Source organism: Manacus candei, unplaced genomic scaffold (genome assembly GCF_025592945.1).
Source record: "Manacus candei isolate 608988 ecotype Guabito, Panama unplaced genomic scaffold, ASM2559294v1 h1tg000072l, whole genome shotgun sequence".
NCBI classification, from domain to species: Eukaryota; Metazoa; Chordata; class Aves; order Passeriformes; family Pipridae; genus Manacus; species Manacus candei.
The window spans coordinates 3,507,857-3,523,737 of NW_026138120.1; the positions used below are offsets into that span (position 1 = coordinate 3,507,857).

Consider the following 15,881-nt stretch of genomic DNA (forward strand, 5'->3'; position numbering starts at 1 on the left):
GTGTGTTCCTTTCAAAAGCCTGGAGCTTTCCTCCACAATGTTGTAAAACTCCTGTTCCAACCGTGCAGGGCTGCAAGATGCCAGAGCATAAATCTGTCATGGGGTAGGGCTGAACACTGTCAGATTTATACCTTACTATGTAGTTAATTTACTTCTTAAAACCAAGGGTTCAGCTGAAAACTAGGCAACTAAATTAAGAGGCAGATTTAAAAGGTACTTAAGCGATTCTGTTGGTGCAAGATGGGGATTTTACGCAGGTTATGAACTTGAACGTTGGCAGGTTGGAGTCTTTTTGTCTGGAATATAAATAAAAGCTGATTTGGTAGGATTTGATCTACCTGTTAAAACGCAATAGGCTGTAATACTATAATGAAAAAAAAGGCTTCCCAAGTGGTTAGGACAAGAAGCGAAAAAAATACACAACTAGAAATTTCTTTCAGTCAAGTCACAGAAGCATTTTTAAATCTCATTTTTATTTTTTTCAGTTCTTCATCTCTTGTCATAGAATGCCCATGTGAGAGAAAGTATGTATGAAGTTAAAAACAGACCATAACCCACAGTATTTAAAATATCTTCCTAGTGTCTGAAATGTCTAGTTGCCAGGGGAATGGAGGTTTGTCACATAACAAAACTGGAGATAATTTATTTCAGCTTGTTCAGAGTTCAGGGGTTTCTTCCTTCCTTGACCCAATTAACTGAATTTTCTTTCCTTTTCAGGTCTTTCTGGGAAATTTTGTTGTTTTAGAAAAAAAGAAAAAAAACCAACTCACTAATTTTCTTAAGAAACGACTAAATGTGATAATTCTTCATCCTGTTATTACTTGTAAATAACAAGTTCCACGATTGAGACCCTTAGCATCTTCTGAAAAATGTAAACAGGAAGCATTATTCCCAGTTTGAGGATTATGGTTTTCCTTTGCCAACACCAGTATTACTGCATGAATCTCCTAACTCCCGTGATTAAAGGAAGTTCTTTATTAGTTCTGTACAGGGTACCCTTCATAGTGTGCTGCTTTCATACACAGGGTTGATAGACACAGACTATCAGCCTGCCTTTTAGCTAATATCTTGTTCTTGGCCTTGAACCGCTTTTGAATTGGCAATAGCACATTATGTTGTTTAATGTCTCACTGGGGCTTTTTTTATCCTAATAAGTATTTAACTCATGGGTTCATAGGTGGATGAAATACCATTTGTGCTCCATCAGGTTGCTTGTTCTGCAGAAGGTATAATAAAGGAAGAGGAGAATTAGAGGGTGAAAGGGAAGTTTTGTTTGGGGAATGGCATTTGCTTTCGGTGCTCTGGAGTTTGGGGTGGGTTGGTTTCTTAGTGTACAAAATATTGTGATATGTATCTTTAATGTTAAGCCATTGCTTATACTGTGTAAGTCTGGCCATGTAGAATGGAGACAGCTGCTTGAATATCTGACAAAAGAATAAAAAGAGGAACGGTGAAATTCTCTCTCTAGGCTATTAGGTTATAGTTAGTAAGCACTTCATATTAATTATTAGCACCTAATAGAAAAACTGCTGCTTAACTGAACAAACTATTCCTTATCCACATCTCAACTGCCATATTTCAGCTCTGTTTCCAGTCCAAATTTTTACCATGTTTGTGTCATTATTGAAGAAAGAAGCATGGGTGATCTAGCAGGAAAAGGTAAACCTTTCCTGACCTCCCAGTCCTTACTGAATTTACAGTCACATGATCCTCCAACTTTCATTAGAAATAAATAAAAGAGAAAATAATAGAACTTCAATAAAAAAAAAAGAAGTGTAATGCTTAGGCAGCACAAGAATTATGAAAGAATCCAATATTGCCTTGTCAGCTGAAGAGGGAGGGGAAAGGAGCATATTAGCTCCTTAAAAATAATTGTTTAAAAAATAGAACAACCTTGCATCATTATCCTTGTCTTCTTTTTATATATATTTGATTCAGTCTCCTCTTTAGTTTTGGTGTAAAATATTAGTAGTTTAGGAAAAAAACATAAATGTTTGGTAGTATTTGTTTAATATATTAGAAAAAATTAGTTTTAAAAAGTCCCATTTGACACTAGTGAGATGATAATTTTGGTAAGCCTATTGCTGCCTGGATGTGGAATTCACTGCTGCTGTTTTTGTTTTTTCTCTGTTGCACTGAGGTTATCTAGTTTCAGATACAATCTATTAAGTGGAATATTTTTCAGTAGCTGAGGTTTTCCCACCTGTCTACCCTAAAACACCTGCAACATATGTTTGCATAACCCTGCAATGCTTTGTGGTTTGGGCCTTGAGAAATTCCCCCAGAGCTTTTTCCTTATAAACAGCTGAGCAATTCATTTCTCTAATGACGAGTGCTTTTCCCTTGGCATTGAGGCAATAGCATGTTCACTAAAATAAGTCTCATTTTTCATCAGACATATCGAAAATCTTTTTTCTCACTTGTCTCTTATTCTGAACCTTCAGATTTAGTGCAAAATTGTATTTGGGGTTTCTCCTGTTAATAAAACTAAAAAGGGAGGAAAGAAAATACCTTAAGAAAGAAGAGCATTATAGAGATCCCTCCACTTGCACCTGCAAGTAAACTTTTAAAAATACTGTGTATTCAGGTGGTGAAACGTTAGGTATGTTGTAGAACAGCCTGCCTGTGACTTCTGTCACATGCAAGTGTGCTTTGCTATATCCTGTCTGTTCCGTGCATAATGTGACATGCTATGTCCAGAGGCCAGGGAGAAAAAGGGGTTGTAGTAGGGAATTTGAGCATATGGAGCATGATCCTTAGCTGGTGGGAATTGCTTTTCAGCAGTTTATGCAGGTTTAGGGAATCTCTACTGCATTCAGTGCAATTCTGACCACAGCAGCAGCCCACAGCCTAGGAAGAGTGCAGGTGTGGGTATAACTTATCTCATGTCCCTGGAGGAGGATAAAGGCAAATAGAAAGTTCCCAAGAATCTCCTGCCAGCCGTGGGAATTGGAGTGAGTCAAGTCTGGTGGTGGCTGGGAACAGAGACAGGAGGACAGGGAGAGGACTTCAGCAGGCAAATGAGCCAGAGGGAGGGCATCTTTTAGACCAGGAAGGGTGCATAGGCAGGAGTACCTCAGAGATACCTGGGACATTTTAAGGCATCTCTTTCTCATTTTGGGCTGTGGCTAGTACATTTTGAAGAGACGAAGTCCGAAATCATCAATTTCTATGTGTGCTTCTACATCTGAAATTCATACATTGTCCTTTTAAAGCGTAAATTGGGCATTTTCTACCAGTTGAAACTACAGTCACTAGATAGAAATTAGGATTAGAAGAATTATAAATCCAGCAAACTGCTCCTACAAAATGGGTGTGGGGAAAAGGGGTTCTAGTATTGGCACAGATTTCTTTCTGATTTCTGCTCTCTCTTTCCTTAAAAGGAGAAAACCATATATGTGTTAATCTGTATAATGCCCTTACACAATTTCTTAGGGGGATTCAACAAACTACTAATTTGAAGGATTGATTTCACTGTCAATTTAACATTAACCTTTTAAGAAAAAATATTTTATTGAGGTACTAGTAAAAATACTTACATAAATTGAAAAATTAAAGGAATAACTTTACTTGCTTAAGTAATGAAAATACAAATCAGATCATTCTAAATTGCACCCTGTAGGTAAAAAACTGGTTGCTGTGAATGTTTTAAACAATAGCTATGTTTTTTGTAAATAAATTTGTTTAGTCTTTAGTTCTAATATGTGGAATATAATACAGGGGACACATCAAATTGGATGCTTAGAGAGAGGAGTTAGTTTAAAATTCTTAAGCAAGAAACATTGTCATTGTGTGGGTTTTCCTTTGTGCTGCTTGTATTTAACTTACTGAAATGATTGAAAAGAATAGAAAATTTAAAGGACAATCACAATGAAATAAAGATCATAATCTTCATAAAATCATATTTTTTACTGTCTGAATTTCAGTTTTCAGAAGTATTTAAATTTTCTGTGGTGATATTTCATAGATACTTGTCTGCTAACATATATGTCTGGTTGAGGTTTTTTAAACACTGAAATTTTCCAAAAGGAGATCTCATTGGTGCTACAAAAGGAGTTGCAGCAGTAAACCTTGGTATTTACTGTCTTGCATTTCTAATGTTTTTTCAACAGCATTTTTTGAGGGCTTTTTTTTTCACTGCATGTAATAGTACTTTAAACTGCTTCTTCCTTTGATATGGTTAAACCTCATAGGAATTTAAATAGGCCCCTATGAAAGTAATGCTTCTCATTCATATGTTTGAGTTCGTTATTCCTATTAATGGCTTTAAGTGCTTAGAAAGTAGATCAGCCTTTCGTGTCTTGAATTGCATGTCATTTCTACATAAATATGTTTCAGGATGCTGTTCCATATGATCTTTTCCTTTTGTTTTTGCTGGTTTGTTTTTTTTTTAATTCAGAAGCAATGTGTAATCATCTTTTTTATTATTTATTGGGTAGTGGAAAAGAAAATTCATTGTTTTTGTTAACTTTCAATATATGCCAAGTTGTTGGAAGCTAATTGCAAATCTGGCTAGCACCTAGTAGTGTGTATTTTTCAAAGGGCTGTCTTATGACTTAGAAGTGCCCATTATTTTAACCATCTCTTATTCTTCCACCTGGTTGTAAATGGCCATCAAGACATGTAAAGAAAGAAGTTACTTAATTTATGGGAGAAAAGTTACTCTGTTTGATTACTCAGATAGTAGTCGCGGAATCATCAGTTACCCTCATCACGTCAGTTTGGATTTGATTATCATAGAAATGTATTGAATTACCAAACTAGAGCAATAGTAACTAAAGCTGATTCATTGTTATTGCTGTCAGTTGATGAGGACTGACTTACAAGCTACATGAATAGGTAGAGTTATGCAAACATTGTCTTTATAACAGGAGACGAAAAATGTAGAACGACCATTACAATGTGGGTGGTAGGATAGATGAGGATTTTTTTAATGCTTGTCTAATAGCTTTCAGTTGTTTCATTTTTTAATGAACATTACAAATAGCATGTGTGTTTGAAATCTTTATTATGGTTCCAGAGAAAATGAGAAATTTCATACAAGATTAAGTCTAACTGCAGGAAGCGATCTGGGAATTCCCACCCTTAAATATGCCCCCATAAATTATCCTGGCCTTTGGTATCTACCACCTCTTTAAATCTTCTCTCCTTTTGTGCACATGCAATATTTTGGTCTTTAAAAGGCAACTTCTGCATCCTCCTCCAAAAATAAGGTTTTCTTGAAAAAAGAGTTATCTACATGTATGTAGATGAGAGGATAAGACATTGGATACTCTAGTCTATAATAAAACCTGGAGAGGAAATATACAATGTGTGAAACTGTAACAGCTGAAGACTGACTGTCAAAAATATAATATACTGTCACCTGTGAACGACTGTTTCAGAAAGGTCATTGCATAGTTCATTAAAACTATATTTACTACTAGCAGAATGTAAGAAGGCAGATCAGAATATATGGCAACAGCCTATGAATGATTAAACCATTAGAGCAAATACTTGAAAAGTATTTAGATCTCTTTTATACAATATATCTGATCATGATGCAGAAACTTACCATTTTGTTTTCTCTTACACTAGAAATTATTTAAGCCATTTCTGATTTTTAAAGGGCCTCTCTGTACCTCTCTCATATTTTGTTTCCATCTGTATGCAAATTTTTTTACTTAAAAATATTTACTTGCATCTCCAAATAGTGTCCTTCAGCATGCATTCATTCAGTCAAGATACTTTATGCATATACTGCAGTCTACACTTAATCAATGTTCAGAATTATTGAAGGCAGCGTGACTCCATGAAAGAGTTCCATTGTGTCAGAATGGGAAGCAATGGCTTCAGTATTAATTATCTACATTTTGTTATAGGACAACAGTTCTTTATTCATAGCCTCAGTTCTGAGTAGGGTGAAATTTGGAGAGAAACTAAAGGCTCTGTGTGCCATCTAGTGGGAATGTTCAGGTTGTCTCACTAAATTTAATTCTTTGCTTAACAGAGATACTGCTAGTGATGTATTGAGTTCAAAATGTTTGCTATAGATTCTCTTTACTATTACTGTTTTCTTTAAAAACATATCACTTTAGCTTGGAGGTGGTAAAATTCTATATACCTGAGCTGCAGGAAGAAATCAGGTCAGTATTTGTACTTGTCCAAGAATTATTGATTTAATTAGCAATGTTACCACTACAGCCAACAGCCTCATCGCTGTGTGGAAGAACACTAATTTTTTTTTTCTGTGAGTGTGGAATGGACTTACTGGTAACCACTGGTATTATTTCAAGTATTTTAAGTCTTCACTTCAATGTAACTGTCTTGAGAAACCAAGGTCCTGGGAAAAGAAAATGTTCTTAAGTTTCTAGTACTCATTAATAAACATATTTCATGTCTCTGCTTTAAATCTCCCTGAAAGTTGCAATGAGGTATTTTTTTTATTTTTTAGCGAAATCCAAGACCAGTGACTCATCAGTTCCAACAAAATTTAGATTATTACAAAGCGCGTGGAGCAGACTTGATGAACAAAACACGGTAAGCTATTTCTAAATATGTGTTCACCGAACTAAGACCTTACATAAACAAAATGTTTCAGCAGTCACGTTTATCCCAAACAGGAATTATATAAGCAGCATTAGAAGCACATGCGTTTATTTCATGACATTTATTTTGAATCTGTCCCTTGCCTATTACCGAGCAAAAACATTCAGATTTTACAGATAGCATTGCAGTCACTCACTGGCATTTTTTTAAGGCTAAGGACATTGGCACACAATGACATGTGTAGTAAAAGCAGGGGGTAAAACGTTGCCAATGTGAGTTCTGTAGCTGAACTAGTTCCGATAGCGCGTCTGATCACAATCTGGAGTATCCACGTACCAGAAGCTAAGTTAAGTTGAATTAGTGTAAATCCAGCTTGAAGTAATATTTACAAAACTTTTCCTCCCTTCTTTTAGAAATGGTTTGTATCAATAATGCTAAAATTCCTTGTCAAGATCATATCATCTGGGTGGCCACAAGGTGGGTACCAGTTGCTGATGGCTGGTGGCTGCAGGGCAAGCCAGCACAAGACCTAATGCTTCAACTGAAACTGCTATTACAGGCAGTTTCTTGGATTGCATGAGGCCCCACCCATATCCTATGCCTGCTGATACATGGGAACCTGCTGGCTTTTGGATCTTTGTGCCTCTGTCACATTCTATTTAATGCACTACATTAAAAACCAGCCAAAATTAAAATGGTGTAGATCAAAAAGCTTTTAAAAATGGACAAAGGAGCAGAAATTAAAGCTGAGTGACTGCAAAAGCATCTTTTTCTTTTAAATCAGGCTTTAAAGTTGGGGACAAGTGTCAAAAATTACTGCATTCTATTGCATTTTCATATTTTACATACTTACTTTTTTGAAAAATTCTCTCAAAAGTTGCTTAAACTGGAAGAATAAGTGGTTTGAAGATTCAAAAAGAAATGTTTCAAGGATTTTGAAAAAATAAGTAAATCATAAAGCCTAAACAAGAATGACACCTGTTGGAAACCTAAATTCTAAGAAAAAAATTAAGTCAGTTAAATCTGTGTAGAAATACAAGTTAACTGTACACATATACACAGAATTCCCACCAAAGGAGGTGTGAAGTTATTGATAAATCAGAATTCCGAGTCACAGAATATTCTGAGTTGGAAGGGACCCAACACAAGGATCATCAAGTCCAACTGTTAAGTGATTGGCCCCTAAGGGGATCAAAACTGTGACCTTGGTGTTATTAGCACCATACTCTGAGCAACTGAGCTAATCTCAGAGTTAAATTGTTTAGAATAGTTCAGACAGAATAATAGCTGGGATAAATTTATCTCAAAACAGGAACATTTAGAGTAGGTCAAATGTGGTAAATCTGTTTAATACTGGACTAAAGAGCCAACCAGAAGATGTAAAACTAGGAAATGTTTCTGCAGTGAGCAGAGATGGATTAAATCAACTACCAAGTCTTTTTCATCTTCAATTCCACAGGCTCAACGATATGTTTAAAATATCTTGGTAAATCTCTAATATATATTGCTTATTTTATCACATATAAAACTTTTTAATTGGTCATATTCATATATTTATCTCTCATCTCTCATAATGATTACTTACTGAAAAGAGAAATGCCTTTGAATAAGGCTTCCTTAAAACAAAGCATTTCCATCTTAGCAGAAAACTGCAGAGATTGAATCATCTTCCTACTGCTAGTTTAAAAATACACCATTCACAGTCAAGGTCAATGATGCTTATTGTGATGAAACAAAATTGTTTGCTTCATAGATGGAATTCACGTCTCTTTGATACTCGTATTTTTAAACTGATGCCTTACTTTTAAATGCATCTGCTGATAGCTCTACAACATAATCAATCAGTATTTTTCTTGTAATTGTTGTGCATGTCTGGTACATTTAGATGGCTAAAATGTAGACATTGATCCATGTTTAATGGCTGTAATCATCCTTTGCATTAATATATCAGACATTTAGATGTAAGAAGTAGGCACATTATTCTTATTTTCCAGAACTTTGTCTCAGTTTAATGTAACTTCTCCAGAGATGTGACCCCTCACTCTTCTTTTTCTGAAGCTGTGACTCAGAGAAATTGCGCAGATTTTACTTTACAATATATTTAATAAAACCACCTCTTGAGAAGGTATTTAGATAGCATCATTATTTAATTTTCATGTATTTGTATGTGTTCTGAGCTGATCATTAGCAGTGTCAGTTCATAGCACAGCCAAATCACACCACAGGTATTAGGAGCTGCAATAACTATCCTTATAATTATAAAAGATGCTTGCAGGGTACTGTTGAAAGCATTTTTTAAAATCATGTGTCAGATACAAAGGCTTAGAGAGTTTTGATGTTTGTTATTCCTGTAAAGTGAAGTTTCTCAAAAAGTCTCTTTCCAACCATATGAATCATCATCATGGTTGGGCTTCGCGAACGAAGATTTGGGAAAGTTCTATCCACGTTTGTTACAAGCACGCTGGTGGCTAATGAGGCCAATACAAGATAGACATGTCCAATTGCAAAAGGCACAACAGAAAGACTCCTTAGGTGGTATATTCTGCAAGGCACGATTCTTTCTGCATTGTCTTTTCTCCTCGAGAGTGATCCTGCGTGCGTTCTCAAAGGCATCAGCAGCGTTATAGATGGTGTGTCTCCAGGCCTCCTGATTTGAGGCCAAAGTAGACCAGTTATGTTGATCAATATGGCCAAGGCTGAGATGTTGTTTCAGGGAGTCCTTGTATCTTCTCTTCGGGGCTCCTCTCATGCAGCAGCTGGTGGCAAGTTCACCATAAAGCAAGATCTTAGGGAGGCGGTGGTCCTTCATCCTGGAGACATGTCCTGCCCAACGCAGCTGTGTTCTCAGCAACATGGCCTCAATACTTGTGACTTGTCCTGGTGTACATATGTGTCAAAGCAGCAAATTAAACAGTGTAGAAGGAAAACTGCCACTTTTTATTAAGCATCATATAGCTGAAAAAAAAAAGAAACAAGAAAGAAACAAGCTGGTGGACACAAATATACACGAGCTTCTTTATAAGCTTTGTCTCCTGCATCTGTGGACCACCATGATTCCAGTGGTGCAGTCTCAAAGTTTCCAGTGGCTTTGTTGCTTGGGTAGCCTGTTAGAGAAAATGATTTAGTAAATATAATTTCTTGTGCACAGTCAAGGGGTCTTTTTAGCGATTGTCAAGGTTCTAGACCCAGAGACAATACAAACCTAGGACTCAATGTGCAAGCCATTATCTTCCTTCTGAGGTGATGTTTCAGGAGAATAAGTGATACATACCACCCCAATCTCCAATTTTGGTGATAGGTTTCAGTAGACTAAGAGAAAAAATATGCCAAATATACTGAAGTTTGGATTCTGAATCTCAACCAAGTCATTGCTGGTATGACTCCCAAAATCAGTGATGTAATTAGATTTATTGCAACTGTTGATAACTGGTTGATATCTGCTAAGCCAGAATTTGATATTTCTTCTTCCACCTTCAAAGCCCCAATAGTTTTCTTTCTGGAATAGAGAAGACATTAAGCAAAAGGCCCTGTGCTGACTCTTCTGATGCCACATATATGAGATGGAATAGAAAAAAATCCCTTTTTTTTTTTTTTAACTAAAGTATCTGAGCAACATCTTGGGGAACTGATAAATAACTGAATCTGCTGTGTAGTAGCAGAGTAAAATTTAAGAGTAACAAACATTTAACCGTGCCCTCTTCTTTAAAATCATTGGCGCTATTGTTATGACCCAGGAAGTTGGGATAACTGAGGTTCTTGTTAATAGATGCCTTGGGGCAGATTGAAGTTGAACCACAGTGAATGGTAGATAGATAAATAGATACATAGATAGACAGACAGATAGATAGCAAGTTTATTTTAGAACTATTTGGTTGCAATGGAAAGGAGGTATATAGGTGTTTAGGTTATTGTCTATAGAAATGCAACAATATAAAATATAAAGATATCACTTAAGAAAATATATATAAGGAAAAGAAAGAAAGAGAAAGGATAACAGTAACTAGCAGAGAGGAAAGATATCACCACCCATGAATCCAGCAACGAGACTTGATTCATGCAATTTCAATGTCTGTTGGTTGAGATGATGGTCACGGTCTTGATCCATTGGGGCAGGGGAAGCCCACAAAACACAAAGTTCAGTGGATTAATATATGTTAAGGTTCAAGTGGGAACACCCAGGTACCTCCCCTAGGGGGGGGGCAGTTTTACACTGTCTGTTGCAACACTGTGGATCATGCTTAGTTGTCTGGTGGAAGGCCCCAGAAATTAGTTTGGGGGTCCTTTGGGGGTCTTTGATGGCTTTAGACACCTTCTGAGACATTACAGCTGCCTCTCACATCAGCATAGTTGACCCAGTTATGCCCCATCAGAAGGGGTGAATACCTTCAGGCTTATGTGTGAATCACCTGGGGGCAGGGGTATTTTTATACCTGAGTCACTTGTGAAAGAGAGGAAATTAGCATGATAAAAAGCATTATCGCACCTCCACAGGATCTGCTTCTGAAAAACCAGCTTGTTGCAAAACAAAGGTTGGTTTGTCATGGTCATCCTCCAGGATGGATACTAACCCCTTCTGCACTTGGGCTGTTCTTATGCAGATCAGAGGTTTCACCACTACACTCAGACCTCTCCTCCTCCCTTTCAATTGTAGGGTGCAAACCTTGGCCTAAGCAAAGCACTTGCTGCTTTTGAATGTCTGGGTTTTTTTAAATCATTACCTTTAACATTTCAGCCTCTCACAACTCTTCAGTTTGCTTTTGAAACTGTTTGGGCATCTTTAAGAGTATTTTATAGTTCTGCCATGCTGTCTTTTTAGTGACTTTGTCAGTCATTCTCAGGTGACTACAGGAAGACTTTTTGTAATACTGGCAGCAATCAATAAAATGGGGAGATGCAGAAACATCCGGTAATTATTATTCAGCAATCATTCCTTCTCAGCTTCCACAAATTGGGAAGTAACACTTGACCCCAGTCTCTGCACTGCTGGTCTTCCAAAAAAATGCCAAGTACCATCGTTCTTCATCACCAGTTTATGGCAGAAATGCCCCATAAAACTTGGGGCTGTATCTCGTGAGTGTGCAGGCTCAAATACTTCCTTCTGATATCTCTGCTATTCTGTCTATTCTGAGTATCTATTCTGAGTCTAAACAACTCAGCTGTTGTTATTTTCTGGATGTGCTTTATGTGTGTGTGTGTGTGCATTTGTATTGTGTATTCTAAAAAAAAACATCTCTGGAGACAAATAGAGAAATTATATGAAAAGCAAAATCAAAATTACTTTTCCAGGTGCTTGTACAAGTTACAAGTCACCCATATTAATTCATTTGTAGTTTATTTTTAGTTAAACTTCCCCAAAACATTGCAAAGCAATTTTTTTCCACAGTACAGCGATTGTATTGGTTTTAATTACATTTCTTCACATTTTTAAAAGACAGCTGTTTATATCGTTGAAGTACAAATCATCAAAATAAAACCTCAAGAGTGAAAAGGTCTTTGTGATTCTGACATATTTCTGTGAAGGGTATTTCAAGCATTAATTATATAAAACAGGAAATTATTGCATGAACAAATAGAAATGGCTTTGCTGATCCGTGGGTTATCCGAACACTTTTACTGGGAATTAGAAGGTTCTTTGCCTCTTTATTTTAGACAGATTAAATGGTTTGACAATTTCCTCATTCTTAATGTTGCATATAACTGAAGTGAATTAAATAGCCACTGTAGTTAAAAATATAACAATGATAAGGATCATAATTCAGTATATGTGTTATATCCTTAAGCAGCCCTTCAGCAAAATCACTTTAGAAATCAGGATTCTCGTGAAAAAGTGCTTGGCTTGAAATGATTGGGCTGGGCAGAAAGCGAACTAAGAGCAAGGGACATCTAGCTCTGCCAACCTAAAAGTACAGTCTACTGTTGGTTTTTCTTGCTGAAAGAAGTGTTTGGGTTTGAGTAAATTTAACCATTTGAGAGAATTTAATCTAGCAGAAGTAAATATTGAAGCAGTCTTTGAGTAAGAGTACAAAAAATCAATTATAAAGTTTTCAATTCTGTAAAGCCTGGTTTGCTTTTTGTCACTCTTTCATTTTTTTTATGTAATTTAATTTAAATTATGTAAACTATGTAAATTATGCAATTTTAAAGGCAAAATTTAGAAAATTGGTGCAAACTCGCTTTTTTGGGGGTTGGTCTGCATTTTTCAGGGAGAAAGGACCAGAAAAATTTGTCACTACTGGTTGTGAAAAATTCACGGTCTCTATGGTCTCTGCGTGTATTCCAGTATAACTGTAGTAAAACACCCTCTTCATAACATTCAAATCTTAAATTTTTTCCTCCCATTTTTGGAGACTGATACATGTATGGCTGTGTCTGTTTAAACCATTGGCAATGATGTGATGATTTCTCTTCTTTTCTCAGCGCCAGTGCTAAGGCTGCCCCTCTGAACATTAACAAAGTGTCCAACAGCTTACTGAATTTTGGCCGAAAGCTCATTGCTCCAGCTATGGCTTCAGGTGGGGCTGTGGGCACTCCTACAGGGGGGAGCAGCTTTCCCCCCACTTCCATGCCCATCAGGAGTACAGTGGAAGCCCCCCAGCACCATCATCACCACCAGCAGCACCAGTCGCAGCAGCAGAGGATGATGAAGTCTGAAAGCATGCCAGTTCAGCTGGGCAAAGGTAAAGCAGAAACGTGTGACAGTGCTGTGACAGAGGGAACCTTTATTATACATCTTAAGGCCCTAAGAAAGTATTTTTTTGATTTTTATATCAGCGTGTACATATTTGGAGGAAACAGCAAAAAAAAGGTATTTTGTTAGGCAGGCTACCTGTGCCAAGTACAACAGAACATTTGCAGTGTAATACAGAATTAGATGCTATCTTAAGAGTGTGCAAATACTGTAAAAAGTTTTAAACCTTTAAAAAAATACTAACCAGAAGCTGCATCAGACATACCAACAAGCTACATTGTTAGTGTAAACATGAGCCAATTAATTTTTTTGTTTTTTCAAATGCAACCTATTTTTAACTGTAAAACTAATTTCATATATGTTTTTCCAGGTTATTGGCACAAATCCTGTGCATAAAAATATTAGCTAAATACAAGTGAAGGAAGTAAGGTCAATTCCATAGTAATTCTTAATAAACAAATTCTTACTCCCTCTAGAAAGTGTGGAGCTTATGTAAGAAGTTATTTGACCAATAACATGAATTTGTCTTTTAATAATTTGTGATGACCCTCTGCACTTTATTTAGTAAACACTGCTTCTTTTTCTTGAGCCTTTCTTTTTATATTTCTTGGGAGCAGCTTATTCAAACCACAAACTCAAAAGCTCAGCTTTGGTAGTTGTTTCCTATACTCTGCCACGCTCAGGGGATTTTTTACTGCTTTTCATCTTCAGCCAACCTATGGCAGTATGTGCTTTACAAGGAGTATGTAGAGCACAGCAGTATCTGCTGCTTCCAGATACTCATCCCAAGTCATGGTTATGAGTTTGAGGGCTGGTGCTGGTTGCCCTGAACTATTACATAGGATTGCACCATTTTTTTCCAGTGGATTTAAAAGTGTAAGAGAAGGGAAATAACACTTGGTAGCTGAAGTTGGTGTTCTTCGTCTTTCCTCTGGCAACCATATGGTCCAAAGTTAGTCCTTCCATGATGCATTGCATCCCCAGCAGACACTGAGGGAGCAGAAATGAAAGGGACAGCCGTTCTCTTGAAGCAACAGATATACAGGCACTTCTGTGAGGACCACTGCAGCTGCTTGGCAAAATCCAGAGATGCAGCTTCTGTCAGAGTCATAGAATAATCTCAGAAATTGCTCCAGCAAGGGTTTTACAGCACAGATGTGAAACTGAAGTGCAGTGAATCTTTGATGGAAATCCTGTTCACAACAATGGAGGCAAAATTAGGCGTAGAACAAAATTATTTACACGGTTTTGGAGAGACCTTTTGTTTGCTTTTTTAAAAACATTTTCCATAGTTCCCTTATCACCTTATTCTTTTTTTCCCTTTTGAGTTGAAAAGTGGTCCTCAAGTGGTTATTTTCTTTCCCTGTTTAATATAATAAAAGCGTACAATTTGAAGCAATTTCTATAGGTGGAATCAACTGTAGCTTAATCTTGATCTGGCTGGTCAGGGATGACCCTTTTTATACTTGTATGTGCCAATTAATATGTTGCATCATTAGGGAATGCACCTGACACTTCCCATACAAGAATCAGAATAAAAAATTGTAGTTATATTTGGTCATTGTCATGTACAAGCCATGCACATATTTCTCTATCAACAGGAATATGATGATTTGGTAAAGTTACTAAGAATTTATGGTGTAAGGCGCAAAGCATTTTCATGGTAAGAGGAAATAAAACATACTGAAACACTTCAGTACTTGCAGCTTCCTCTCACCATACTCTGTCTATCCATATTTGGTACAACCCTTGCAGAAGTAATTTAAGGGCAACAAAATGTAAATATACTTTTTATTTACTAGGTTGAGATGACAGTGAGTTTTGTTTTACATATTTGTGCCATGCTTGTTATTCCAGACCTGTACAGTTACTAGTATTTTGCCCATAGTTGGACAGAAATTTTAAATGATGGCTGGTAACTGCGTTTGCAAGTGCCATAATTTATATTTTTAAAGAGACACACAAAATAACAAAGGAAATGTAAAGTCTTTTAGAGGCTGAATTCCCTCTGCAGTAAGTTTAAATGTAGGAATAGTTTAACAAAAAAAAAAATCCCTATTTGCAATGACACTGTGGCAGAGAAAGGCTAAAAAGCCTTTTGAAGCATGATACAGCTCAGCATATACAGCTCAGCACCGTATCCATCACACCTTAAAAGCAAGAATAAGTCTTTGCAGTTCTGTGGAGAAGAACAGTATCACCACCTAAAGAAAGAGATGTACAGCACCTCCAGTGAATGAGGGCACTCCCCATAGCTACGAGAAGCTTCTGGTACTTCCATCCCAGGCATTAAGATTTAGAATTTAGAAGCTCTCATTCTCCTCATATTTGTGCTGAACTTTTTACATGCCTTTTTAGCTTCTGCTTTTTTTCTAGCACTGGATTCTGTTGCAGCTTTTGAGTATGTAAATGCTATTTGGCATGGTTTGGAAATATAAGGTTCCCAAGTTACTAACTAGCTGTCGCTAATTGTCTTATGTTCTTGTTCTTCACTGTGTTTTCAGCTCTACTCAACCTCCCGGAGCTTGGTTATTTAGCTGAGGTAGGCAGAGGCATGGATTTAGGATTTAAATTGATAGACATTTGCGCTTCTGGTTGATCTAACACAGATGCTCAGTTGGACAGTATAACAGGCTGAAGTGCTGTAAATCTAACAGGCATCAAG

At 36.8% G+C, this 15,881-nt stretch overlaps 1 protein-coding gene across 8 annotated transcripts in view; it reads left to right on the plus strand.

Moving 5' to 3' along the window:
* TBC1D5 (TBC1 domain family member 5) overlaps window positions 1-15,881 on the plus strand; it is a 318,415-nt gene that overhangs the window by 254,126 nt on the left and 48,408 nt on the right. For all 8 annotated transcript variants that reach the window (XM_051808278.1, XM_051808281.1, XM_051808276.1 and 5 more), the window contains 2 exons: window positions 6,434-6,519; window positions 12,946-13,205. In XM_051808278.1, the coding sequence (XP_051664238.1) occupies window positions 6,434-6,519; window positions 12,946-13,205 (346 nt within the window). The remainder of the gene's footprint in view (window positions 1-6,433; window positions 6,520-12,945; window positions 13,206-15,881) is intronic.